The sequence below is a fragment of the Orcinus orca genome, chromosome 9 (assembly GCF_937001465.1).
Source record: "Orcinus orca chromosome 9, mOrcOrc1.1, whole genome shotgun sequence".
Taxonomy (NCBI): Eukaryota; Metazoa; Chordata; class Mammalia; order Artiodactyla; family Delphinidae; genus Orcinus; species Orcinus orca.
Window position 1 is genome coordinate 2,948,461 of NC_064567.1, and position 27,430 is coordinate 2,975,890.

At 48.7% G+C, this 27,430-nt stretch overlaps 1 protein-coding gene and 1 long non-coding RNA gene across 12 annotated transcripts in view; one reads left to right on the plus strand and one right to left on the minus strand.

Moving 5' to 3' along the window:
• Positions 1–27,373, plus strand: part of PAXIP1 (PAX interacting protein 1) — a 48,605-nt gene extending 21,232 nt beyond the window's left edge. For 7 of the 9 annotated variants that reach the window (XM_004281248.3, XM_033408346.2, XM_033408350.2 and 4 more), the window contains 14 exons: positions 4,945–5,341; positions 5,827–5,921; positions 12,378–12,473; positions 13,395–13,532; positions 14,153–14,274; positions 14,688–14,872; positions 15,993–16,036; positions 17,204–17,274; positions 18,348–18,450; positions 19,491–19,659; positions 25,051–25,151; positions 26,050–26,184; positions 26,272–26,347; positions 26,446–27,373. In XM_004281248.3, the coding sequence (XP_004281296.2) occupies positions 4,945–5,341; positions 5,827–5,921; positions 12,378–12,473; positions 13,395–13,532; positions 14,153–14,274; positions 14,688–14,872; positions 15,993–16,036; positions 17,204–17,274; positions 18,348–18,450; positions 19,491–19,659; positions 25,051–25,151; positions 26,050–26,184; positions 26,272–26,347; positions 26,446–26,558 (1,845 nt within the window). In that variant the 3' untranslated portion in view covers positions 26,559–27,373. Of the gene's footprint in view, positions 1–4,944; positions 5,342–5,826; positions 5,922–12,377; positions 12,474–13,394; positions 13,533–14,152; positions 14,275–14,687; positions 14,873–15,992; positions 16,037–17,203; positions 17,275–18,347; positions 18,451–19,490; positions 19,660–24,921; positions 25,152–26,049; positions 26,185–26,271; positions 26,348–26,445 lie in introns of those variants that run through there. The other 2 variants (XM_049714621.1, XM_033408353.2) reach the window with 2 other exon arrangements.
• Positions 208–26,817, minus strand: LOC117197194 (uncharacterized). Of its 3 annotated transcripts, none has more exons than XR_007479116.1 (5): positions 25,842–26,050; positions 25,254–25,335; positions 24,950–25,156; positions 23,976–24,062; positions 208–18,178 (listed from the first exon to the last, which is right to left on the minus strand). It is a non-coding gene; the product is annotated as an uncharacterized LOC117197194 (long non-coding RNA). The 3 variants fall into 3 exon arrangements; XR_004477726.2 differs by lacking the exon at positions 208–18,178 and adding an exon at positions 26,677–26,817 and having other exon boundaries at positions 22,110–24,062; positions 25,842–25,943; XR_007479115.1 differs by lacking the exon at positions 208–18,178 and having other exon boundaries at positions 22,110–24,062.
• Positions 27,374–27,430: the final 57 nt, after the last annotated feature.

Below are 27,430 nucleotides of genomic sequence, written 5' to 3' on the forward strand. Positions count from 1 at the left end.
TGTTTAGAAGGCAGTAATAAGGGGTCGTGTACTATGAGGGCCACTGGGGGAGGAGGCCCCTTAAATTAAGTGGAGACTCAACTGCAGGCGGCCCTGGGCAGAGCTGAGGGCAGAGTTGTGGGTGAAGGGGCAGCGGCTGTGAAGACCCTGGAGTAGGCGTGACCTTGCCGTGTTCCAAGGCAGCGGTCTCCAGCCTTTCTGGCACCAGGGACCGGTTTTTCCGCGGGCGGACGGGGGTGGGGAGGGATGGTGCAGGCAGTGACCCAGGCGACGGCGGGCAGCGGGCAGCGGCAGGTGAAGCTTCGCCGCCCACCCGCCACTCACCTCCTGCTGTGCGGCCTGGTTCCTGACCGGGGGGTGGGGGACCCCTGTTCTAAGGGAGGAAAGTCATTGAGACTTGAACTTAGGTGAGTGGGTGGAGGTTGACACGTAGGGTCTTGTCTTCCATGTAAGGAGCCACTGGGGGGATCTCGTCGGGGTGGGCAAGTAGCTACTTCTTATTACGAGTCGCAGCACCACAATCACGTCTGATGGCGGGGAGGTTTTTAAGAGTCTTTATTGGTTAAAGGTGCATGAAGAGCACTCTTCCTCCCCTCCCTCGGCTTCAGCAGTGACCAGTTGATCGTGCCTGGTCCTCGAGACGCCGGAGGGGTGGCATCCCGAGAAAGGCGGGCAGGGTGTGTGGGGAGAGACGGGGCTCAGGGGCTTCGGGGACAAGGTTCCGACAGTCGACACGAGATTCTGGGAAGACGTGTTACTGCAGCCGGTTCGGAGCCAGTGTAAGTTGACGACCCCAGCTTGGGCCGTCAGCCAGTGTGAGCACAGTGGGGCCTGGCCCAGGCAGGGAGGGGGCCGCGGAGAGCAGCCCCGCGGCGACGGGTACCTGGCAGCCCAGAAGGGAAAGCAGTTTTGGGGGTGCGGTGGCTTTGGTGATAAAGGCGGAGAGTGAGGTCACGCACCAGTCACTGACGGGCCGCGTTCTGCTCAACATGTTTAGTTTGGCCCAGATAATTTAAATTTGATTTGTTTGCCCAAATCGTGAGATTCTCCGTGACGACGGGGTTTCCGGGCTGTCTTGAGAAGTGGATGGGGTCGTAGAACGGAGCTGGCATCTGAAGTCTGAACGGTGCCTGTCCTTCATGGCCGAGCAGCAGCTGTGCCCTGTGGACTGGGGCTCCATCTGTGTGCTCACTTCCCGAACTCCATCCCGTCATGCTTTGTGTTAATCCCTCTGGTCCTGGAGGTGAGTTTGAGTCTGAAGGGGGATTGGCAGCGAGAGGCTGAGGGAACGAGGACGAGGTCCCTGAGATGAGGTGGTCAGAGAATGGCAGGGCCAGGCCTCGCCCGATGGTGTCACCAAGGCTCAGGGAGAAGGTGGAGCCCAGGAAAGAGTGGGCGCATCTGTGGGCGCCTGGGCCCGCGTGTCAGCACCCAGCTCCGCAGGGGCCTCGCGGAGAGCGAGGAGGTGGTCGGAAGACGGAGCACGCGGGGTGGGCGGGATGCGCATGCCAGGCCAGAGGCAGAGCGCGGAGGGGAGATCAGAAATTGGGGGCGTGGGGAGGCTGGAGGGCCAGCCGGTCTGGAGAGGCGACCTGGGCTGTTCAGGGGGCCTGCCCTGCTGGCAGGCGGAGACCCACGTGGGCGCTGGGAGGATGGAGGAGCCAGTGTGCAAAGCCTCTTCCCCCGTCCTCAGCTGAGGAACGAGGAGCGGGAACAGGACAGAAGTGCGGAGCTGTCCATTCACTGGAGGGTAGAAAGCACTGCTGGTCAGTGACTGGGCATGTCTTCTGGATTCCGCATTTTTCAAATACAGTGGATGTTGACTTAAATCCCAAGTTCCCTCCATTTGGATGTAGAGGTAAACTCATCTCATTGGAAATGGAAATGCTGACTACACCTGGAGGCGGGGTGAGCTGGGCGTATCTCTGCCTTTGCGTCGTCCTGCAGGTCGGACCTCCGCAGAAGACGGACCTGATCTACTCAGCCGCGTGCAGAGGCGGGACCAGTTCTAGCGAGGGAATGGTTTTGATCACTAATGAGAACGCTTGCGCAGAGGTCTGAGGGTTCTTCAGCAGTGTCAGAACACTAGGCCATTTTGCTGCTAGATGTGAAGAAAATGAACCTTTGAAATGTTAGAAATAAAAGATTTGGTTTAAAATTAGATCAGGGGGTTGAGGAAACATAGCAACCATCAAACTCCTGTTTTTTTGGGGGTTTTTTTTTGTTTTTTTGCGGTACGCGGGCCTCTCACTGTTGTGGCCTCTCCCGTTGCGGAGCACAGGCTCCGGACGCACAGGCTCAGCGGCCATGGCTCACGGGCGCAGCCGCTCCGCGGCATGTGGGATCCTCCCGGACCGGGGCATGAACCCGTGTCCCCTGCATTGGCAGGCGGACTCTCAACCACTGCGCCACCAGGGAAGTCCCAAACTCCTGTTTAAATTGCAACTTTCTGGTGGTTAGGAGCCGTGTGGTGTATATCGTGCTGTTTTATGAAAATGTTGTGGCTCTCAGTATTAAGTAGTTTAAGTGAGGACTGTGGCAACTATGAGGGAAAAATTCACAGTTGACGTTCACTAAAAATGGTAGCTGGCAGTGTGGCGAATCGTGTGCCCAAGCAGTTAAGAGTTTTTCTTTGATTCTTCAGGACTAACATAGGTTCTCGGCCAGAGGCAGGTCAGAGGGTTGAACAAGCCATGTGATGAGTGTGCAAGGTGTTCTAAGGGGCACCTCACACCCCCTGGCCTGCCGGGCTGCCCGCTCCCCAGCCAGGCTGGCCAGGTGCATGCACGGCTTTCCAGGCCATTGTCCACCTCTCAGACTCTGAGAGGTGGCTGGGCTCTTGCCAGTGTCTCTGTCTGCTCTGAGTTGCCCTCCTGTTGCGTCTTGGCCTCCCCCAGCCCCTTCAGAACATGGTCACCCACGGAAGGGGCCTCCAGCTGAGTCCTGGCCCCGGGCGTTCCTGCCGGCCCACCTGACGCCACCAGGAGCTCCCCTGGCCTGGGGAGCGGCAGTCAGGTCAGCCCTGTTCGTGATGGCAGACAGGCAGGCTGTATCAAATCTACCCTAGGCTTTTACTTCTGGGGGTGAAAGAGTAACATATGTACAAAAGTTTAAATTTTAAGGGTACCACAGGCTGTAAAGTGATGGTAACTCCCTCCCACCCCTGACCCCATGACCCCTCTGCCAGACCAGTGTCCTTTGTGTGGGCTCGTGGCCCATCTGCAGATATCCAGGCAGGGTCCCCTCCCCACTCCTGCCTCTTTTTTTTTTTTTTGCGGTACGCGGGCCTCTCAGTCGTGGCCTCTCCCATTGCGGAGCACAGGCTCCGGACGCGCAGGCTCAGCGGCCATGGCTCACGGGCCCAGCTGCTCCGCGGCATGTGGGATCCTCCCGGACCGGGGCACGAACCCGCGTCCCCCGCATCGGCAGGCGGACTTCCACCAGGGAAGCCCCTGCCTGCTTTTTTATGGAAATGTTAGCGTCCCAAATGCTGTTCTGTATACTTGTGCAGGGTATGTGGTGGGGTTCATTTCTCCCTCCACTTCACTGGGTATTTTTTAACACTTGGTAGAGAAGAATTAGTTATCCTGTTGATTACAAACGTGTTGAAAACTTTTCTTCCTGCTCAGAGCTCAACTTGAGGAGTTTTCAAAGTACCCAAAGAGTCTCCTTATAGAGATGTCTTACCTATAGGCTGACTTCAAAGACAGATATACTCAAACCCTTGAGTTTAACTTATTTCAATTTTAATTTATTTCACCACTAAATCCAAAGTCTGTTACTCTTGCAAATTATATAACCTTTATGTTTTGGAGTCTGTTTTAAGTGATAAAGATATGTCAAAAACATATTTGAGATTTTTGTATAGGTTTGGTTTATGTGAAAGTTGCATTTCTGGAGTTTTATTTAAATGACAAGGATGTTTTTAATAGGGATAAATTGTATTGATTGACTTTTGGTAAAATCTGTTTGTTACTGGCTTCCTTGACTATGAGAAGTTGGCTTCCAATTTTTCTTACTTGAGCATGTTGGGAAAATTCATTGTATGACACGTTTCTTTTGTTACATCCAGCGCTGCGCAGGGTAGTAAAATGACATGGCGATCTGACGCTCAGCGAGCTGGTGTCTCCTGGTCCCGGTCCGGCCCCTTCCCGCCTTGCAGCTTGTTCGGCCCTCAGGCCGACTCCTGTCCCTGGGAGGGAGGGTGAGCTCAACCCCAGCTGGCTGGCGGCAGGTTCTCTAGCTTGAGGTGTTCTGTCCCACGTGTGGAGCTCCCGTCACCTCTGAGGAAGGCGAGTGTACCAGCTGTGCTGAGGGCCTCTCTGCTGGGGGAAGGTCGACCACGCAAGCAAAACTAGTGCTGGTGTCTCTTCCGTCCCTCGTTCGTGTGACAGAGCAGGACGACCGCAGACGGGAGGGGCCGGCGGCTGCTCTCCAGGGTCGCCTGTGTCCCGTGCCTTCACAGGTCTTTGCGTCCTCCTCTGCCGCACCCCTTGCTCCTATGGGAAGCGGCAGCTGTGGGAAGGAGGCTTGGGTCAGGCTGTCCGGCTGCCGGTGCCTTCGTGGCCGGGCAGGAGGGGGCCCCGGAGGGACAAGGCCGCGCCCTGGGGCCGGCGAGGTCATTGTGGCCGAACCCCCGTCCCTCTGCTCTAGAGCACGTCGGCCACTTGAGCTTGTGTCGGTCAGCTTTCACTCATTAGCTTGTTCCACTTCACTGAGGTTAGTTTCACATTTTGGGGAAAACGTCTCACGATATGAACTTACTTGCTTCACGGAGGCTGGTGATGCTTAGTGCACAGGAGACAACGGCAGCTGTGTTTGCACCGTCCGGCCAGCGAACGTCTGGCTGACGGCGTGTAGGGTGTGCCGTCGCCCTCCTGATGAGGGCTGGGGAGCACATGTCAGCAGCTGCTGATGACCACCTCGCCTGATTTCTGTTTCCAGATCTTACAGTCCCTCGCAGCTCCGACAAAGACCTTAGAGCCACAGGTGAACCACAGCCAGCAGAGCCATGCGAATGCAGCGCTGCTCAGCCAGGCGAAAGTGACCCCGGAGTCACATCTGTCACCACCGGCCCCGCCGTCCGTCCTGCACCTGCCGCCCCAGCAGGCCCTGCAGCTCCAGCAGCAGCCTTACCCGCCGCCGCCGCATCCGTTTCGGCCACCGCCGCAGGCCCACCAGCCTCAGTTACCCCCGCAGCAGCAGGCGCTGCAGCACCAGCTCGCACACTTGCAGCAGCTCCAGCGCCTGCACCAGCAGCAGCAGATGCAAACGCAGGCGCCCCAGGCCCCGCCGTGCCAGCCGCAGCGCCAGCTGTTCGGACACGACCCAGCAGTAGAGAGTTAGTAATGTGGCTTCTTCCTTCTTTTTCTCCCAAAAGTCCTGTACTTACTTGGAGAGTGTTTGCAGGTAGGGTAAGGATTCATGCCAAAACAACTCTTAGAAAACGGGGAACGGGGGTCTCATTACCTAACAAAGGATATAGTTAGGAGGATGGAACAGTTAGATTTCTTTGGTACTTTGGGACGCCATGCCCTGAAGTGAACAGTGGCGTCCATAGAACATCAGGCTGCCGCAGGGACCAACTCGGGATGCTCAGTGCCCAGGCAGGAACCGTTGGTTTCGTGTTCTCAGTCACTTAACGTAGACAGGTGAGCAACTATGTTTGCAGCAGTGTGCCAGAGGTCCTCACCGTACTGGTGGATACGTGATGGTCGAGCGTGACTCGCTTCACGCATTCATACTGAACTCTGCAAGATGAGCTTGTTTATGTTTTGTGCACACATTCATGCGTTTGGGACTTTAATGCGTATGATTCTATTCTAGTTCCAGAAGAAGGCTTCTTACTGGGATGTGTGTTTGCAGTTGCGGATTATCCAGAGCAGATGTCTGACAAGCAGCTGCTGGCCACGTGGAAAAGGGTAAGGTTACTGAGATGCAGATACAGATACGTATACCTACACACACACGTATAATACCTGAAGGTGTTATGGGCATTTTTATTAACACCCCCGGGACCTTGGGCAGATCCGCTGTTTGGGCTTCAGTTTTCCAAACTGTAAGTGGAAAAGGTTGGACTTTCTCATTCTTATTTTCAGTCCTGAAATTCTGAGTGGCACGGATGACTTGTATATAACCGGGGGTGTGGGAAGAAGATCGGGTTTTGGTGCTCTCGGGTCGGGACCCTGGACTTATACGTAGCTGTGTCATCTCTGTTCTCCAAAGGCGAGTGGTTGGAAGGGACCGCAGAGTCCTCTAGCCCAGGCGTGGAACTGAGTCCGTTGATTGATTTATTAGTGTGCACAGTGGCCTTTAAAGGAAAGGAGAAGCAAACACTTTCTCTCGCAGTGCCACAAATCGAATTGAGCCCAGTTTTCTTTAAAAACATGAGTTTGTGTGCTTCAGATGCATCTGCAGTGGCTTCCCTGCAAGCACTGTTGGTGTCTAAGCCCCCGCCATGTGCCAGGCAGTGTCAGACCTAGGGAACGCTGGTGACTGAACAGGAGCGAGGAAACCGTGAGACGGGTGGAGGAGCAGCCGCACGCTCAGGTGACGGTGAGCAGCACGTTGGGTGCTGGAGAGCCTGGAGAAAGGTGCTAGCCGGGCGGGTGCTTATCAAGCAGAGGACCCTGTCTGCGAGGCCGAGTAAGCGTTCAGGGGAGGGAGGGGTCCCGGTGGAGAGAGTGGCGTCGGCAGGGCCGCGGGGCTGCGGAAGGGGCGCGGCAGCGGGAGAGCACGCCCCTGGGGGCGGGGTTAGGGTTGGGGTCCGGGAGTCACGGAGGGCCGGAGACTAAGACCCGACTTACCTGGCGCGTTGTAGGAACCGGAGTTTGCTCCCCATCGTCTTGAGAGCGTGTGGAGCGTGGGCAGGTGCGCGTGTGGCCGTGAGATGTTGGGCACGGAAGGCCGGGGAGGTGGCTGGGCTGGGGCTTGGTTGGGAAGCGCTGAGCACCCGAAGGAGGGCAGCCGCCAGGGGCAGGGGAGGAGACGCCTGTCTGAGAGTTACAGCGGCAGACGTTTTGTTTTTAATTATGGAAGTGTAGGGGGTAATGATATTTAGAAAGTATCCTGAAGAAAAAAGTAGAACAAAATTCAGAGATACGAAGAGGTTTGCTTTCGGTTTTGGGGGTTTTGTTTTTGTTTGTCAGTTAAAAGGTTAGTCCGAGAGGTCCAAAATTAAATCCTGGAAGTTTGGGAACAGAGGAAATGAAGGCAAGAAAGTTGAAAGAAGGTCGCTTATAACTGAAGGGCGTTTCTGCAGATTGAAAGGAGAGAAGAGGGCGCTGTTCGGGCTGCCGTGAAGGTGCAACGTGTGAGGGATGCCTGGGCTCAGGGCTTGAGGATGCGTACCAGCGGGACCTGGGTGGGCGTCTGGCTCTCAGAGGCAGCCCATGATTCCCAGCCCGGGATGCCGTATCCAGTCCGGCAGTCAAATGGGACTGTGGGATGAAGATATTTTCAGACTCCCCCAGTCAGAAACTGTGCCTGCCGTGTGCCATGCCACCCAAGAGGAGGGTGTGGCCAAGGGTGGGGCTTGACCCAGAGATGGAAAGGGATTCCGAGGGTGAGGGTGCAGGGCAGTCCAGACAGGCGTGAGAGCTGTTGGAGAGGGACCAGCCAGCACCGGAGCGGGGGGCGGCGTCCGGGAGGGACGGCACGGGGTGGAGGAGACAGGTCGCTGGAGGGGCTGGACCGTGTTAAGCGGAGGTGACACTGCGTTCGTCTTCTGTTGCTGTGTGATGACTCCCCCGAGACTCAGTGACTTGAAACAACAGACACTTACTACCCCGTGGTTCCTGTGTGGGCTGGAAGTCCTGAAGCGGCTCGGTGGGTGGCTAGAGCCCTGGCCCCCAGGAGGCTGCATCTGAGGGCTCTGCTGGGCTGCAGGGACCGCTTAGAATGCCGCCCCCATGGCTCTTGGGGGGCCCCACCCCCCCGCCCCGGGCCTCTCCAGGGAGCGCGTCCGCTCAGCATGGCGCCGACTCCCCCGTGGCTTTGCTGAGGCCGCATGCCATCGCCCGGCGCGCTCTGTTGGTCTGGCCCATGCTCCAGGCCGAGTCCAGCCCTGGCCCCTGGAGGGAGGAGAGTCAGGTGACATGCTTTTGAGCCAGCACGTTGCATTTCTTTGAAGAGTCTGGGAAAGAAATAGTGAAAGGTACATGGAAAGCTAAGAAAAAGACAGACGAGAAGGAGGGGAATGAGGCATTTGTTAACACCAGGGAAAGCAAAAGTTGGTAGCAGAAAGGAACTTCGTCCCGGTGTGCCCTGCTAGACCAGGTAGGTGGTGAGCTGTACTGTATTAAATCCCAAAGGCTGATTGAAATAGGGACTGTGATAGAACCAGATTAGGAAGGCGCACGTGCGTGTGTGTGTGTGTGTGTGTGTGTGTGTGTGTGTGTTTTAGTTTCTGGGGGGAAGGTGGCCTCCACAGTAGGAGGTTGTAGATAACATCTAAAGCTAAAAAAGAAATTGCATAGAATGTATTAGTTAGAATATATTAATAATTACCAGAAGGAGTTAAAGAGCTGGATGTGGCAGCCTTAGGGGAGTGGAAAGTGAGTGGGGTACTAGCAAACTGCTGGTTTTGTCCTGGGCCTTATTAAACTATGTTTATGCGTCACTTTAATCAACGTAAAAATCAAATTTTAAAAGTAGTAAATGGAGAGGAGTGGGTCAGGATGGCAGAGGAGAGCAACGTGGAGCTCCACCCACTTCCACAGGTGCGTCAGAAATACGTGCACATGTGGAAACGGCTCTCACACAATATCTACTGAACGCTGGCAGAAGACCTCGGACTTCTGAAGGGGCAAGAAAATCTCCACGTAACCAGGTAGGACAAAAGAAAAAAGAAAAAAAGAGAGAGAAAGGAATCAGGATGGGACCTGTGCCCTTGGGACGGAGCTGTGAAAGAGGAAAGGTTCCTGCACCCTGGGAGGCCCCTCCCTGTCAGGGAGATCAGCGGGGACAGAAAGGGAGCTTCCAAACATACAAAGAAGAACTTAACACCAATCCTTCTCAGACTCTTCCAAAAGACTGAAGAGGAGGGAACACTCCCAAAGACCTTCTGTGAAGCCACCATCACCCTGATACCAAAGCCAGACAAAGACGCTACCAACAAAGAAAATTACAGGCCAGTATCTTTGATGAACATAGATGGATGCAGGAATGCTCAACAAAGTATTAGCAAACCTAATCCTACAAAACATAGATGATAACACCACGACCAAGTGGGAATCAGCTCACGTTCATGAGGATGGTTCAGCAGACACAGATCAATCAGTGTGATACAGCACATCAACAAAAGAAAAGACAAAAACCACATGATCATCTCAATAGATGCAGAAAAAGCATTTGACGAAATTCAACACCCATTCATGATAACTCTTACCAAAGTGGGTATAGAGGAACCAAAATATAATAAAAGCTATTTATGACAAACGCACAGCCAATACAATACTCAACAGTGAAAAGCTGAAAGCCCTCCTGCTAAAATCTGGAACAAGACAAAGATGCCCACTTCACCTCTTCTATTCAACATAGTTTTGGAAGTCCTAACCACAGCAATCAGACAAGAAATAAAAAGGTATCCGAATTGATCGGGAAGAGGTAAAATTGTCATTGTATTCATATAACATGGATACATACAGGAAACCCTTAAGACTACACACAAAAATGAATTCAGCAAGGTAGGAGGAGGATACAACATACAGAAATCGGTTGCATTTCTTTATACTAATAATGAAGTATCAAAATGGGAGTGTGAAAAAAACAATTCCTTTTAAAATCATACTCCCCAAAATAAAATACTCAGCAATAAAGCTGGCCAAGGAGGTGAAAGACGTCCAGGCTGAGAACTATAAAACATTAATAAAGGAAATTGAAGATGACTGAAAGAAATGGAAAGCTAGCCCATGCTCTTGGATGGGAAGAACTAATATTGTTAAAATGGCCATACTACCCAAAGCAATCTACAGGTTTAATGCCACACCTATCAAATTACCCATGACATTTTCCACAAGTAGAACAAGTAATCCTAAAATTTATATGGAACCATAAAAGACCCAGAATTGCCAAAGCAATCCTGAAGAAAAAGAACAAAGCAGGAGCCATGACCCTCCCAGACTTTGGACAATACTACAAAGCTACAGTAATCAAAACAGTGCATGGTACTGGCACAAAAACAGACATATGGATCAGTGGATCAATGGGCACAATAGAGTGCCCAGAAATAAACCCACACACCTACAGTCAGTTAATCTTCAACAAAGGAGGCAAGAATATACAATGGAGAAGAGACAGGCTCTTCAGCAAGTGGTGTTGGGAAAGCTGGACAGCTGCATGTAAATCAGTGAAGTTAGAACACACCCTCACACCTACACAAAAATAAACTCAAAATGGCTTAAAGACTTAAACGTGTAAGACATGACACCGTAAAACTCCTAGAAGAGAACACAGGGAAAGCATTCTCTGACTTAAGTCATACCAATGTTTTCTTAGGTCGGTCTCCCAAGGCCGTAGAAATAAAAGCAAAAACAAACAAATGGGACCTGATCAAACTTACAAGCTTTTGCACAGCAAAGGAGACCATAAACAAAATGAAAAGGCAACCTACTGACTGGGAGAAAACCTTTGCAAATGATGCAAGTGCCAAGGGCTTAATTTCCAAAATACACAAACAGCCTCACACAACTCAGCCACAAAAAAACAACCCAATCGAAGAGGACCCGAAACACATTTCTCTAAAATAGACGTAGAGATGGCCAGTAGGCCCACGAAAGGATGCTCAGTATCACGAATTATTAGAGAAATGCAAATCAGAACTACCATGGGGTACCACCTCACACAGGTCAGAATGGCCATCATTAAAAATAACAAATAACAAATGCTGGAGAGGGTGTGGAGTAAAGGGAACCCTCCTACACTGCTGGTGGGAATGTAAGTTGGTGCAGCCGCTATGGAGAACAGCATGGAGGTTCCTCAAAAAGCTAAAACTAGAACTACTGTGTGACCCAGCAGTCCCACTGCTGGGCATAAACCTAGACAAAGCTATAATTCAAAAAGACGCACCCCTGTGTTCACAGCACTATTCACAATAGCCAAGACGTGGAAGCAACCTAAATGTCCGTCGACAGATGAATGGATAAGGAAGGCGTGGCACATATCTGCAACGGAACATCACTCATCCATAAGAAGGAATGAAATAATGCCATTTGCAGCAACATGGATGGACCTAGAGATGATCATACCAAGTGAAGTAAGCCAGACAGAGAAAGACAGATACCATATGATATCACTTAGATGTGGAATCTAAAATGCTACACAAACGAATCTATCTACAAAACAGAAGCAGACTCATGAACACAGAGAACAGACTTGTGGTCGCCCAGAAGCAGCGGGTTGCGGGGCGGATAGAGTGGGAGGGAGTGTGAGGTCAGCAGGTGTAAGCGAGAGCGCAGAGAATGGACAGGCAGCAGGGTCCTGCTGTAGCGCACAGGGAGCTGCGTTCAACATCCTGTGATGAACCGTAACGGAAAAGAATATTTTAAGAAAAGGACTTGTATATGTGTACGTGTAACTGAATCACTGTGCTGTGTACCTAAAACTAACACCACATTGTAAATCAACTAGACTCCAGTTTAAAAAACATTTTTTTAATAAAAAATTTTAAAAAGTTGTAAATGAAATGGAATTGTTTCGTGGGGCAGGTCTTTTTAACATATAAAGTTCTCGCTCTTTCGGTATACAGCGTTTTAAGTTTTGACCAGTTCCCCTTAGTGCCACACAACTATGTAACCACTGCCGTCGAGGTACGGGACAGTCCCCTCACCCCAAAAAACTGAATCTGTTTTTAAAAATAATTTTCTGGTGTTCACAGACTTCATTTGACCTTTTTTTGGTTTTGTTTTTTTCCCCCTTTTAGAATAACGTTTCTTAAAAGCAGTGATTCTAGCCCCGGGGGACGATTGGCAATGTCTGAGACATTTTTCACTGTCGCAGCTAGGGGAGTGATATTGGCGTCTCAGGGGGAGAGGCCAGGGGTGCTGCCGGCCCCCTGAGATGCTCAGGATCCACCCCCGCAGCTCAGTCAGCTGGTGTAAAACGTCCGTAGTGCCCAGTTGAGAAACCCTGTTTTAGAAAGAGCATTCCACTTTTCCTTTGGAAGTTCAGATGGAATGGTGTTAACGTTCATTTTTATTGTACAGTGCAGGGTGGAAAAGTCCGTAGATATAGCTGATAACATCTTTTCTACTTTTGGGGAACTAGACGATGAAAATGTATAATGGATTCTTTTAGTAGCCGTCTTATTTGAAATTACAATTCCCTCTTCCCCTGAGCGCTGGAGGTTGACTGTGACTCTGGGTCTTGTGCGTGTCTAGATAATCCAGGCGCACGGAGGTGCTGTGGACCCCACGTTCTCGAGCCGCTGCACACACCTGCTCTGTGAGAGTCAAGTGAGCGGGCTGTTCGCACAGGTGAGTGGGGGCTCAGCTGCGATGGAACCGAGTCTGTCCCTTTCTCTGGACAGTGTTAGCGTTCTAAGTGACTCTAGTGATGATCGTGTTTGGAAAGGACTTTTTTCTACCTCTAAAAATAGAAAATTGCTTCTTACTAATTCTCCTCGATCTTTGGTGGGTTAGATAGATACCTCTGTGGCCACCAGGCCTTTCTGTCTGTGAGGAATGGAGAAGGGGACATCCCAGGTGGTGCTAGGGGAGGGTAGACGGCCTTCCGCTCCAGTCCAGGGCCACACTGAATGAAGAGCGGCCGGAAGCAGGATTTCTTAACTGTTGGGGGATTCGTATGCAGGCCTGACCTGGTCAGTCCTCCAAGCTTCTGTCCTGCAGAGCAGACGCTTCCTCCTCAGTATTACCTGCTCTCCCCTGAAAGTTCATTTCTTCTCTTTTCTTAAAAATGTTATTTGTAGACAGACGCGTGTCAGTGTGTGTGACACACGGCCTCTAAGGAACCCCTGTTAGAGTAGGTAGTGGTGCCTGTGGGGAGGTGCTCGGTGCTTACTTTTAGGTGAGCAGTTGGGTTCTTTCGTGACTTGTGTGCGGGGCCCTTTGTGTTCTCATGGGGCGGTTTTAATTTTGATGATCAGAAATGTCGTCTCCTTCCATGACTGAAGTTATTTCCAGGTTGTCAGACGTGTAGCTCTTCCCCCCCGGTTGGCTCTTGTTCTTGGGTGGCCGGTAGTGTTTTCGGGGTGTGTTAAAGTTAACCTGCGGCACCGTTGCAGTTCATGGCTTCAGTAAACTGAGTGCTGAGCTTGTGAGATTCCTTTATTTATAGGACTCCCGTTAAAGGTGGCCTTGTTAGCTGTCCAGCCTTATAGTCTGTGTTTAGCCTGCAGTGAAAGCCCCCGAGACCAGCCCGTGCTCTTGCCTTTGCAGGCGGTGAAGGAGAGGAAGAGGTGTGTCACGGCGCACTGGCTGAACGCGGTGCTGAAGAAGAAGCGGCTCGTGCCGCCCCATCGGGCCCTGCACTTCCCCGTGGCCTTCCCGCCCGGGGGGAGGCCGTGCTCCCAGCACGTAAGGCTCACCCCTCCTCCTCTGCTGGGGGGGTCGTCTGCTCCCGTGTCCTCCGTGGGCTGCGAACGGCCCGCTGGCCGGTGCCGAGCGCGATAGGCATCTTACGTCCTTCTGTTCTCCTGTAACAGTCGCGGCTTCTGCACGGAGTCACTGTTTCATTGACTCTCCTAAGTCTCTGACACCGTTTCATAAATTCCTGAAACAAAGCAAGCGACTCAAACCAGAAGTGGCTGCTGTTGGCCAGACGTTATCACTTGTGGGTTCTCCCACTCAGCTGAGCTCAAAACTGGGATCAGTAAGAAGAACTGACTAATCTTTACATGCTTAATACAATAGCTTCATTAAGATGATCTGAACGGTGTCGTAGTAACACAAAAATGGTTTTCCCACGCTTGGTAGGTTTCTTTTCCATCCCCTTGCTGGCTGTGTGTGTAACACTTTCACCATTAACAAAGTTCTGGTTTTGACATTCTTAGAGATGATGTCACTAGATGCCTCTCGTGATGCCAGAGAGGGAAGGGAGACACACGTGTCTATAAAACAAGTAAAATGTAGAAGACAGTTCTATTAACTGGGTTAAACTGTCGTTATATTTTGGCCTTCTTGCTCTTTTTCCTTAGATTATTTCTGTGACTGGATTTGTTGACAGCGACAGGGATGACCTGAAGTTAATGGCTTACTTGGCAGGTGCCAAGTACACGGGCTATCTCTGCCGCAGCAACACAGTTCTCATCTGTAAAGAGTAAGCACGGTTCTGAAGCCATCCTTAATCTTCAGTTTATACACACTGTAGTGGCTGTGTCAGCACTGCTGTATTTCTTAATATGTCATAGTTTCGTGACGGAAATTAGGGTGTGAAAACCAAAGTCTGTTAACAGGATAGCAACGATATTTATGATAATGCTAGCAGAAGAATTAAATTAGATGAATTAATGAGATGCAGTTTAGCCCAGGTAACAGCAGTAAGGTAAAGGTAGGCCTAGCGATGATCTCGTGACCCATGTGTGCGCTTCCTTACCAGCCAGGGTCGGCTCTACAGAAACATCCCTGCCACTTCTAGTGTGAGAAAATGTGGACTGGCTTTGTTGAATGTAAATATAAACTTGAACACAGAACTCTAACATTTAATAAATGTGTTTTCTCTTCAAAAAAAAGACCAACTGGTTTAAAGTACGAGAAAGCCAAGGAGTGGAGGATCCCGTGCGTGAACGCCCAGTGGCTGGGAGACATCCTCCTGGGGAACTTGGAGGCCCTGCGGCAGATTCAGTACGGCCGCTACACCACCTTCAGCCTGCAGGACCCCTTCGCCCCGGCTCCGCACTTGGTCTCAAACCTTCTGGGTAAGCGGGGCCGGTTCCGCGTTGCCGCCAGCCTGCGTACTAAGCACCACCTGTCTCGGCTTCGGCCCTCTCATCGTTCTGATTTCATTTCCCGTTTCCTCGCCACATCTTCCTCTGCACTCTGCCCAGGAGTTTTTGTTGCTGTGTGTTTTGGTTTGCGTTTTCTAAACGGACTCTCAGAGGTAGCAGGAACGTGCAGAAGCCTGCTGATCTTGTCTCAAGCCGGCTCTGGTCTGTCCAAGGCTCCCCGTGTGCCCACCTCCCCTTCAGCTGCGCAAAACTGGTGGAAGGATCACTACCCCGACTGTACACGCTACAGCACTTAACGTTACTGCATTTAGTGAACTGAACGTTACTCCAGAAAACGGGCGTTCAATTCGAACACTGCTTTAACGTGCTGTCTCTCAAAGGAGCCTGTTAAGTTCCAGTTTGAATGGCTTCAGTCACGAGAAAGCCCGTCTTCATTTTGAGCTGTGGTCTGCTTGCTCCCCTGTGACGCACCTGCTGGTGTGACGTCACCTCGTCCTCAGTGGACACGCACCCTCGGTGCTCTGCACGGTCGCCGCCCGGCGCGCTGTGGTCCTTGGTGTCAGCCCCCTCGTCGCAGTCGGTTTCTTAGAAGCCGGACTGTGTGGCTCCCAGAACTGGCCGGGGGGGACAGCACACGCGGGGCGGGCAGCCTCTGCTGTGCCCATCACTGCAGCCGCTTAGTAACAGTCCTCACATTTTCCCCTTATTAAAGGTTGTCCGCCAAGCCACCGTGTGTCCAGGATTACCCGCTCCTGAAAGGGCTTTTTGTTTTTGTTGTTGATGATACACTTCCTTTTTTTTTTTTTTTTTAATTGGAGGATAGTTGATTTACAGTGTTGTGTAAGTTTCGGGTGTACAGCAAAGTGAATCAGTTTTACATACATGTGTATCTATTCTTTTTTTTTTTTTTAAGATTCTTTCCCCATGTAGGTCATTACAGAGTATTGAGTAGAGTTCCCTGTGCTCTACAGTAGGTCCTTGTTATCTGTTTCATGTATAGTAGTGTGTGTATGTGTCATGAAAAGGCTTTTGTAACACGGCTTATCTGTTTACACAGTATATGTGAAAAGTAACCCGTTTCTCTCTTCAGATGCTTGGCGAGTTCCATTGAAAGTGTCCGCAGAGTTGCTGATGGTATGTCAAGCTAATTACCTTACTTTGGCTGTTACTGTGTATTATACACATGCAGGAGGGATACATTTGTATTTGTGAATTAAGAATTCTTTTAGTAGTTTGTCACCATAACAAATGAGGGCTGTATCTTCTCGCCTGTCGTAGCTGTTTAGTATACCCTGCATCTTTTTTTCTTAATTGATGATATTGTCAGTTATTCATATTTGTCAGTTATTCATATTTATACACATTAGGAACATTATCGCTTCTTAAAGAATCGGAGAGCTGAGTAAGTAAGACGACGTGTTTCCATAGGGTCAGGGAGGCAAGAGCTGAGGCGTTAGTGCAGTAGCCCTGGACCCACAGCTCACTCTGCAGGAGCCTGGACCTCACCGTGATGGGACTGTTCCCGCATGTCCCAGGTGGGGTTCCAGCCCGCTGGCTGAGCTCTGATAGGGTACCTTCAGGAGGGACCGTTCTGGACCTGAAGGCCAGCAGTTGGTTGTTATGAAACAAGTGGGGGGGGCATCTGCACTCTCATCTCAGATTAAGAGGTCATTGCTTCAAGTAGTAAAACAGAGAGAAAGTGTATTTGTGGACAAAGGTCTGCACAGAGGTGAGGCAAGGGTGAAGGCTGACTCGGGGGTTCCTCCAGGGGCACCGGCCTCACCCTGCCCTTCGACTCAGCGTGTCCGCAGGTCAGGGGCTCCAGCTGGTTCCAGGAACGTGGGCGCCCCGCACCTGGGGACCAGAGCGGCCTTCAGCACCTTGCCCCGCCCTCCAGAGCACTGTGACCTGATCGTCCTGAACCCTCGTGGGTGACATCTCAGTTCAGGAAGAGTCTCTTTTTGGGCATGTAGTTGCAATGAGTATGTTTTCCAAATTCCAAACTGGGACACAAGACAAAATATTTGAAGTGAAAAGTGTTCTGAAAAGTTCAAGGTTAAGGATTAAATCCGTAACGTGAACAGAGAGAGGGGTGAAGACGTTTTAAAGAACTGCTGGGTCTGGTGAATAATGAGGCCACCAGCCCAGGGCTTCCCTGGAAGGCTCGCGTGTGTCTGTCTCGGCTGGTGAGGCGTGGTGGTGGGTGCGTGTGTCTCGTACACAGTGGGGTAGGTGGAAAGCTCTCGGAAGCTACTGTGTTACTGGGGAGACTGATTAAAGTGAATCATATTTTAATCACAGGGTGTACGACTGCCTCCCAAACTGAAGCAGAATGAAGCCCCTGCTATCCAGCCCTCTTCCAAAAGAGCCAGGTAGGAAGAAGCGCCTTTTTTTCTTTTTTTTAATGGTTGATGAGCTTTTACAGGTTTGTTTTAGAAAATGGTGGCAGTTGGGAAAGTTCCCTGAAGTGTTCACAGTGAACAGGATTTGGAAGGATTTGCTGACTGCATCACAGCTTTATCGTGGCACGTCTCATTTCATTGCTGGAGATAAACAGGGAATAGCCAGTGTTTTTTCCTCTCATTAAAAAAACAGTTGAATCTTCTCCATTAACCAGAACCGCGCCAGAACCCCCGGTGAGCTGCTGTGGTGGAACGGGGGTGGGGGACTGGAACCTGCTCCAGGCGTCCTCGGTGTGGGCCCGGGAGCCTGCGTCCCGACCCCTGACCCAGCGGGTCGGCGGGGGGTGGCTGTGTGCAGACCTGCGCTGGTCTCACCTGGTAAAGAGAGGCCGGCGGCTCCATTAGAACCCAGAGGCCCTCCAGGCCGTGCTCAGCGAGGGGCCTCCTCTCTTCCCTGCCCCTCAGCGCTCCCTCCTGCCATTCCCCACATCCATACAGTCTGGGAATGATTGGATTTTTTTAGTGAAAGGCTAATTATGTGATTATATATGTCATTAAAATGCCACAAATAAGTTTTTCTTAATTGAATAGACTGTCTAAAATATAAGCTAAAAATAGGATTTGAGAAAATTGAAGGAAATGAAAAAGACTGAGGTTTAATTTAAAACGTGTGCTTGAGTCAAACAGCTTTGTTCTGTGCCGTCTGGGTTGAGACAGGGCAGGTGGAAGACACAGGACTGGAGCCTGGGGTGGGGGGCCTTCCGCTCTTCAGGACCAGCAAGGCCAGTGAGGGCGGGGGCGGGGCTGCTGGTGAAGTGGAGCGCTGATTGGCTGCTTCCCTTGGAGGTGCCACACGGAGGCCTTTTGGGGGTGCCTGTGTGTGAATGGTGGGAAAGAAAAAGAGCAGGTAAGTCATTGTATTTTCCCTTTAAGGAAAGACCACCACACACACTTAAAGCTTGTTAAAGCTATTAAAATCCCTTGTTTGCTAAAGAACATTTTTAAGTAAATAACAGGCGGTCTTTTCTATGTATATTTTATAGAATTGAAGATATACCACCTCCCACTAAGAAGCTAACACCAGAACTGACCCCTTTTGTGCTCTTCACTGGATTTGAGCCTGTTCAAGTTCAGCAGTATATTAAGGTGAGACTTCTGCATGAGGGTTTCTAGGAATGTTCCTTTCTGTTTGTTTGCTTGAGGCCAGCAGTCTAATTAAACTAACATTTAATCAGGAATATCGTATTATAAGTGTGTACAGTGTGTATCTATAAACTGTGTGTCGTCATTACCTCATCATTGACTTCCCGCCTCATTCCTGCTACTGCTTCACACTTAGATACTCGCTTTCTCATTAGGAGAAAAACGATTTAGGTGAGTAGACCGAGAACCATTTCTATAATCATGTGAACATGATTAGCAAGCCCACTCGGACATCATTTTCATAAAGACATTAGCTTAAAATAGTAGCTGTGCCTCTTCAGGTTTTCTGATTGAATCCAGTCTTTCAAGACTTGTTTTCTTGGGCAGGAGGGTAGGCCCAAGGGGTGGTGGTGTATTTGTGTATTTAGATAAATAAGCTTCTTGGAAATAACACCAGGAGGGATTATGGGATTTTGTTTTGTTATTTTGGGGACGGGGAGGGCGATGGCTAAGAGTAGGAGTTGACCTGTGTTACATGGATTCATACGTTTTACTTTTTTTTTTTTAAGGAAAAGAAACAATTATACATGCTACTATACGTTTATAGTATAATTTATTTTCTTTACTTTTAGAATTGAGTATAGTTAAAGAGATCATCTTTTATATGTTTATGTCTTCTCAGTCAATTCTTAGGTCATCATTTCTTAAAATAGAGACAGTATTTTAACGTGCCTCAGTAACACTCATTTCAGCTTAGAAAGCCTGGGCAGATTTGCTCCTTATGAAACGAGCTGCGTTGTTTTCAGAATTTTACTTATTTATAGGGATGTCTTATTTAATCCTGATCTGCACAGCACTGATTAGGGAAATGTACATTGTCAATCCTAGTTTTCTCTTTCCTCCTACAATGGCGTGGGTTTGGTTTTACCAGTTGCGCTGTTTTCCGTGGCCGAGGACTCTGTTCGTAGTCTTAGACGCGTCCCAGGCCGTGCGCGGCTCTGTAGGCCTAGCTCTCACCTCTGGTCTGTGTTTGTGACCCCCAGAAGCTCTACATTCTTGGTGGGGAGGTCGCCGAGTCTGCACAGAAGTGCACCCACCTCATCTCCAGCAAGGTGACGCGCACCGTGAAGTTCCTGACGGCCATCTCCGTGGTGAAGCACATCGTGACTCCGGAGTGGCTGGAGGAGTGTTTCAAGTGTCAGAAGTTCATTGGTGAGTAGCAGCATCTGTACCTCAGTGAACTTATTACTTCAAGAAAAAACCCTTTTAATTTGGCATTGTCTCCATTTTCATCCCAGCAAACATCTAGTTCATTTGTTAACTCTTTGTTATTTATCCATGTAAATTCATAAACTTACTCCATGTTCCAGTCATTTGATTGATATCTTTGCATTTTACCATGAAATTTGGAAGGTATTGGGGGAAGAAGAAGCTCTGCATCCCTGCCATGTTGTTTCCTGATGTGAGTGTATTTTGTTTGGAACGCTGGCTGTCGGATGAGATTCCACATGCAGTACAGCGCCCGGCGGGGAGCCCGGCAACGTCCGGGCAGGTGGGAGGGTCAGCGTGTCCCTCCCTTGCCCGTCTCCCACTGTCCAGGGCACCGAAAGTGAAATCCTGTTACTGGCAGTGACACTTAGAGATAGTTTTTTTCTTAGATGAGTCAGTACACCCAAGTGTTTTTAGAGCCTTGCTAATGAGCGCAGAGCGAATATGATTCCAAGTGACTTTTCTCTGCGGAATAGATTTGCAGCTTCGTCTCACGTGTGTTTTCCTCTGTGAGGGCACATCACAGCCCGTTGCCCTCAGGGCACTGGACAGCACTGTGCTTATAGGCCGATCAAACAGAAGCACAGAAATGTGAAGAAAAGTAGCAGTAAGTGAACCACGGAAGGACCCTTGTTCTCAGAACGAGCTGAGCCAGGGCGAGCGCCGCCGTGTCGGCCCCAGCGGGAAGCGCTGCGTGGGCAGCTCTGCCACGTCCACAGAGAACTGCAAAGCACCACAGACGCTGGTTTTGAGGTTACAAATAAATTGTACCGAGTGGGCATATTCACAAATACGAAATCCACAGATAACTAGGTTCAACTATATTATGTAGTGTTTAGAAATTTTCAGTTGAGATTTTAGAAATTTTTTTCTTAAAAGATACTAGTGAAATATAAATAACAATGCAGGCAGAAGAAGAAAAACGTAGAAACAATACCATAAACGTAGATAAGCTCTCAATTGTATGAGCTATAAAGTTCAGAATGAGGGAGTCTGTTCTTTAGCTGAAATTTGAGCTGCTTAATTTATCAAGCTTACCAGTCTGCGAAAACAAACATTTTTTATCTGTTTATGAAAGTTATAACAGTTCATATTTGATGGGCAGTTTTAGCTTTCATTTCTTTATGGCCTTATTAATGTTTGCTGTGTTGACTTCTGAGGGTTTATAAGGTGGTTCTGGTCTTATTATAAACATTTAATATTCAATATTGAATAGTCAAACACACTTCATATTTGATCCCTCATATTTCAGGATTTCTTAACTTTTCCAGATTGTCATATAGTTGGAATTGCACAGGATGCAGCCTTTTCATGTTGGCTTCTTAGTCACATGCATTTATGTTTCCTCTGTGTCTTCTTAAGCTCATTTCTTTTTAGCACCAAGACTATCCCACCGTCTGGACGGACCTGTTTGTTTATCCTCTCACCTACTGAAGGGCATCTTGGTTGCTTCCAGGTTTTGGCAATTACAAGTAAAGCTGTGTTCTGTGTGCAGCTTTTGTGTGGATGTAAGTTTTCAACTCGTTTGGCTAAATACCAAGCAATGAATCATATGAGAGTAGGTTTAGTTTTGTAAGAAACCATCAAACCGTCTCCCGAAGCGCTGGTACCAGTTTGCGTTCCATCAGCAGACTTCCTGTTGCCCCACATCCTCGCCAGCATTCGGTGTTGTCAGTTTTTCTGACCGTTTTAAGAGTTGTGTGGTGGTACCTCATTTTTGTTTTAATTTGCATTTCCCTGATGACATACCATGTTAAGCGTCTTCTCATGTGTTTATTTGCTATCTGTATATCTTCTGTGGTCATGCATCTGTTCAGATCTTTTGTCCATTTTCTAACTGGGTTCCCTTATTGTTGAGTTTTGAGAGTTCTTTGTATATTTTGGGTAACGAACAGTCATTATCAGATGCATCTTTTGCGAATATTTTCTCCCAGTCTGTGGCCTGTCTTCTCATTGTCTTTGACAGAGTGGAAGTGGTCGACGTTAATGAAGTCCAGGTTGTCAGTTATGTCTTCCGTGGATCACGCCTTTGGCTTTGTATCTAGTCATTGCTGTGCCCAAAGCCATCTTGGCTTTCTCTTGTTACCTTTCTAGGAGTTTTAGTTTTGTGTTGCACATTTAGATCTGTGATTTGTTTTCAGTTACTTTTTGTGAAGGTGTAAGGTCTGTGTCTAGATTCAGTGTGTGTGTGTGGACGTCCACTTGTCCCCTTGCTGCCTGTGCTCATAGGCAGAGTGGGGGTCTGCACTGAGCTCTTGTTGTGTCCATCCATCTGCCCTTTCACCCAGAGCTTTACAGTGCGTCTGGAAGTCTGGTCCTCAGTCTTCCGGCTTTGCTCTTCTTGAGTTGGCTGTGCTGTGTCTTTTGTGTTGTCGTATGATATCCACTAGTCATTTACTTCTTTTTTGTTGTTTTTTTTTTTGCGGTACGCGGGCCTCTCCCGTCGCGGAGCACAGGCTCCGGGGCACGTGGGATCTTCCCCGACCGGGGCACGAACCCGTGTCCCCTGCATCGGCAGGCAGACTCTCAACCACTGTGCCGCCAGGGAAGCCCCTAGTCATTTACTTTTAATACAGACTTGAGACATTTTGTTTTGCCAAAAGTTTACATTTTGAGGTTGTTCCTGAAATTTCTCAAGAAGAATACTAACCCTAGGTTATTAGTTCTGGCAGTATCTGAAATTTTGCATTCTGATTCATTTCTTACTTTTTTCCATCTTTTAACGTTTTATGGATATTTTTAAAACCCATTTGGCTTTTGAATTAAATTTTTTTGAAACGATCAGTCACCCAGTTGCCTATATAGTACAGACATAGCTTCTTTTTCCTGATCCATTAGAGTCCGTTGCCCAAATAATGCTCTGTTATCCCCAGCACCTCAGTGTGTTTCCTACAGACAGACAAGGACGTTCTCGTGGATGGCGCAACACGGCCACAGTCAGGAAATCAACATCGATCCATCGCTGCTGCCTCGTCCCCATTCACATCCGCCCGTTGTCTCAGCATCGCCCCTAGAGCAGAAGGACCTAGTTCTGAATCACACGTTGCGTGTAGTCTCCTTGAGTCTGGGAAGGGCCTGTCTGTCCTTGTCACTTGAAGATGTCTGGTCAGTTAGGTCTGTCACTGTACAGAATGCCCTCCGTCTGGTGTGTGTACTGTCTCCTCCCGAGGGGGGTGGGCAGGTGGCGTCTGTGGCGGGACCATCACATGGCTGCGGTCTCCTTCACCTCGCATCCTGCCAGGGGCTGCACAGTGCAGGTCCCTCGACACAGGTGCAAGCCGGCCAGGCTTCTTGACGAGTCATTTATGGGAAGCACTTTGAAACTTTGCAGATACTGCTGTTCCTGTCAGACTTCTGATTTATTCCCTTATTTCCCCACACGGGCTCCTTTCTGTCTCCTTGTTACCGTCTTGTTGTCACCGACCCTCACATCGTCCCCACTCTGACCAGGGATTGCCACTCAGGCTGGCTTCTGTGTCCTGTCCACCTCTCCTGTCCGGTTGACCACGTGGTAGCTTTTGGCAAAACAAGAATGTTCTGGGCTCATCTTAATGCTTCTCTGCCCTGGTTCCACACCAGCGTTTTCCCAAGGATCCCCGAGTCCTTTCAGTGTAAACCTGGGAGCGGACGGACGGCGCTCGTGGCCCTCGGGTGCTGCTCCTGAACCCTCTTCCCACTTCCTGTGTCTGTCTGTCCGATGCCAGTCTACCACGCGGTTCGTCCTCATTTCCTCCCTCCCTTTGTCTGTAATCCTTTCTCCAACAACAGTGAGAAGCCCGGCTTCCAGTGTCCTGGTAACTTACTTGCTAAGCTGCACTGTGTGTGGTCAGTAGCACGTGGACCACCACTGCCCCTGCAGTGCAGCCCCTCTCACTGGGCTCTGACGCCCTCGGGCCTGACAGCTTTAAACTTGGATTGTTCAAGAAGTGGTAGGGGATAATTTTGGAATTTTGTATTTAATTTATAAAATTGGTGTCTCAAACTATATAATCTCTTTCTGGAAGATGCATGTCCTCTGTGCTGCTGTGAAAAGTTTAATTTTCAGGTTGACTGTTTCTATGGATTCTTAGCAAGTTAATGTAACTCTCCTGCTGCTTTTAGAAAACCAAAATGTCAGCATCTCCTCTGGGACAGGATTGTTTTAGCTACTTCGTTATATTTCAGTGTCATGGTCTCTTATCATAAATATTAACTACTTCTTGGCTCCCTCATAGCTCTGCAGAAGGCATAGCAACCTTGATTCTGCCGTGGACACTTACATTTCAAATGTAGCACTTCAGGGACTTCCCTGGTGGTCCAGTGGTTAAGACTCCGTGCTCCCAATGCAGGGGGCCCAGGCGCGATCCCTACAAAAAAAAAAAAAGATCCCGCATGCTGCAGCTAAGAAAATATATCACTTCATGCATGACAGTACATTTTTTGTGCATTTTTTAATTCATCATTTTTTTAGAAATTCTTATCATCTTCCACCTAAACCAGTCTAGTGCCTTATCTGCTGATGGCTGATCCGTTTTGTATTTCTAGCAGTTGTTAAATTTCAGCGTTTCTTTAGTGACATGATTGCTCTTGCCCAGTGGTCCTTGAGCTCAGAATGGTTTTTACATTTTTAAGGCATTGTTTCAAAAACAGAAGGGCATGTCTCAAAAGTATATGGCCTACAACGTGTGTCATCTGACTGACCCTGCTAGACTCTCCCTGCTTTGGGCTGTGTTACACAGTTTGGTTATTATGATGAAATGAAGAAGAAATGATTTTCTGAACGAGATGTATTTCATAAGAAGGTAAAAATATTTTGTGATCTTTACCTTTTGACAAATTAGATATTTCTTAAAAATTCTTAAATCTTCAAAATTTGGTAAAACTATTCTTTATAAATTGCTGTACATATTCATAGATTTAAAAGGAACGTGTTTATGGTAAATCTCAGCTAATTGAGTCTAATGGCTCTGGAGTCACTGTGGTCCCTACACACACACACGACGACAGTTCGCGGCTCTCCCTCCGGGACTGGAGCTCTTCCCCTGGGCCTGTGGGCGCCCTGGGACGGTGAGATTACAGCTGAGGGGTGTGGAGGGGACAGAGCTCTCTGTGCAGTTTTTTCCAAACGCTAAGAAACACTGACCAAGGAGGGACAGTGTCTTCGGCCTGGCTGTTTTCAGGAGAAAAGTAACTGACAAGTATAACAGGTGAGGCTTTTGTTCACAGGTAAATGTGAGCCGTGGATCACACGCACCTGACCAGGGGCAGCCTGGAGCAGATGGCACGGTGCACCCCGGGCGCCGTGCACCGGTGGACTGTGTGCACTGGTGGACGGTGTGCTGTTCTCTTTTCCAGATGAGCAGAGCTACGTTCTCCGAGACGCCGAGGCCGAGGTGCTTTTCTCCTTCAGTCTGGAGGAGTCCCTGAGGAGGGCACGCGTGTCTCCGCTCTTTAAGGTACGCTTGGGAGGGAAGTCAGATAAGGCCCCTGGACGCGACAGCCGCTACAGCTGAGGGCGACAGCAGGGGCCTCCCTGGAGCCGCCCCCCCTCCACCTACCGTCCCCACCACATGGGCGGCCCTCCTCGGGCAGGGTGCTTCTGGGGGTCCGGCACCTGCAGAGTCCTGCTGTTTCCCATAGCTAAGAGAATCCACACACAGTTAAACAGATTAGAGAGATGCATTACAGATACCCGGTTCTGTAAAGAGTTACGTGTATGAATAGGTAGGAGACATTTAAATTGATTTTTTTGCTTTTAACAACTTACATTACTTACTACTATTCTCATTAAATGTATATATATACTCAGCTAGAGAATGGAGAACATCCTTGGGAACATATTAATAAAGCTAATCATTTTTTTTACCCTTCAGGAGCCAATTTAGGAATCAGAAATGATTTGCAATACTGAGTTAAGAGTATTCTACCTAAGATAGTCTGATTTTTCTAAATATTCGAATTTAAAACAAAATAGTATTTTTGGTACACTTAGAAAAATTTAACCAGCAAAACCATTTCCTATTGAGCTTACAGTTTATAGAAATTGAGAAGAGTGTTCCTATTCTTGTTCTTATTGCTTTTCGCAGAGTACTTCATGTCTTTTAGGAATATAAGTTCTAGTTGCTGTTAATAAGTATAGGTCATACCTAACATAGGAAAGTGCTGAAGTTACTTCCGAATTGACACACCTGGATTCCCCCAGGCCCACTTCAGACTGGGGACTAGCCGGGGCTAGTACGTGTATCCCCCTGAAATTAGACATTTTGTCAAAAATCTCAGGGTAGAGTGAGAAATTATGTACACTAAAAATTCCATTTAAAAAACATAATACACATATTTTCATTTTATTTTTAGGCGAAATATTTTTACATCACTCCTGGAATCTGCCCAAGTCTTTCAACTATGAAAGCGATTGTGGAATGTGCAGGAGGGAAAGTACTGTCTAAACAACCGTCTTTCCGGAAGCTCATGGAACATACGCAAAATAAGGTGGACAGAAGCAAAATACGCTATTGAATTCATCATTGTCGTGTACAAGAGCCATTGTTTAGTAACCAATAATTTTCTTTTCATTAGAGTTTGTCAGAAATAATTTTAATATCCTGTGAAAATGACCTTCACTTGTGTCGAGAATATTTTGCCAGAGGAATAGGTATGGTTTATTCCTTTCCTCCTGCTCTGTATTAAGCGTGTGTAGGTGCACGCACGGCAGTGCATTCATTTAACGGCTCTTGTTTTCGTTCCTTTCAGATGTTCATAACGCAGAGTTTGTTCTAACTGGCGTGCTCACACAAACACTGGACTATGAATCATATCCTTTTGAAAGATGTGTGTGCAGAAACCCTCTCAGCACTAATATCTGAGCTGTGTGTGTTCCGTATCTCCAGAGTTGGCGATAAAAATGATAAAAGACCCCTTACATTTTGGGAGATTTTGTTTCTATACAATATGTGCTCTTACTCTCCGGGTTTTTTTTCCTACCTTTGGGTGATTGGTGGGTGTCATCTCAGGGCCCCCTTTCTTGCGTCTGTAGCCTGCAAGGAGCCTGCGTCATTCTGCCCCAGGACGGTTGGAGCCCCGGGTGGATGGTGCAGTCGCAGGGGTTGGCGAGGGCTCGGGCGCCTGAAGCGCACCACCTCGGCGTGCGGCCTGTGTCGGATGCTGTCACTAGTTTGCATCGTGTTTGTTCGGCAGTTGATTTCCTCAACAAGCTTACATATAAATTTAACTGACGCACCTGCGCTGGTGACTGGAGCCCGGCGCACGGGTCTGGCTGTGTCAGCTGCCGGATGGAGCAGCCCCTGCGCCCTGGAGACGCCCTTGTTTTCCAGCTGCTTTCTTCGGGGACAAGCATTTTAAAGCAGGAAGACAAATATATTAAATATACTGCATCTTATTAAGATGTGCAATTTTATTCTGAGGAAACATAAATTATGTTTTGTATTATAGGACTTTAAGAGCCCACGTTAGGTTTTCATTTGCCGGGTTTTTAAATGTTTTCACAACACTGTTAATGGAACTTTAGCTGCAAATGAAATGGTGTAAATAAAGACCTTGCTATCTCTAAATTATGGATGTTAAAGATTTGAAATGTTTTGTACTTATTTTTATTTCTTACACTCTTTTCTTTTATATTGATATCTTGCCCACATTTTAAATAAATGTACTTTTGAACTTAGACTTGAGTGGTCCCTTGTTATTACACATTTTTTTGTACAATTTATATGATTTGCAT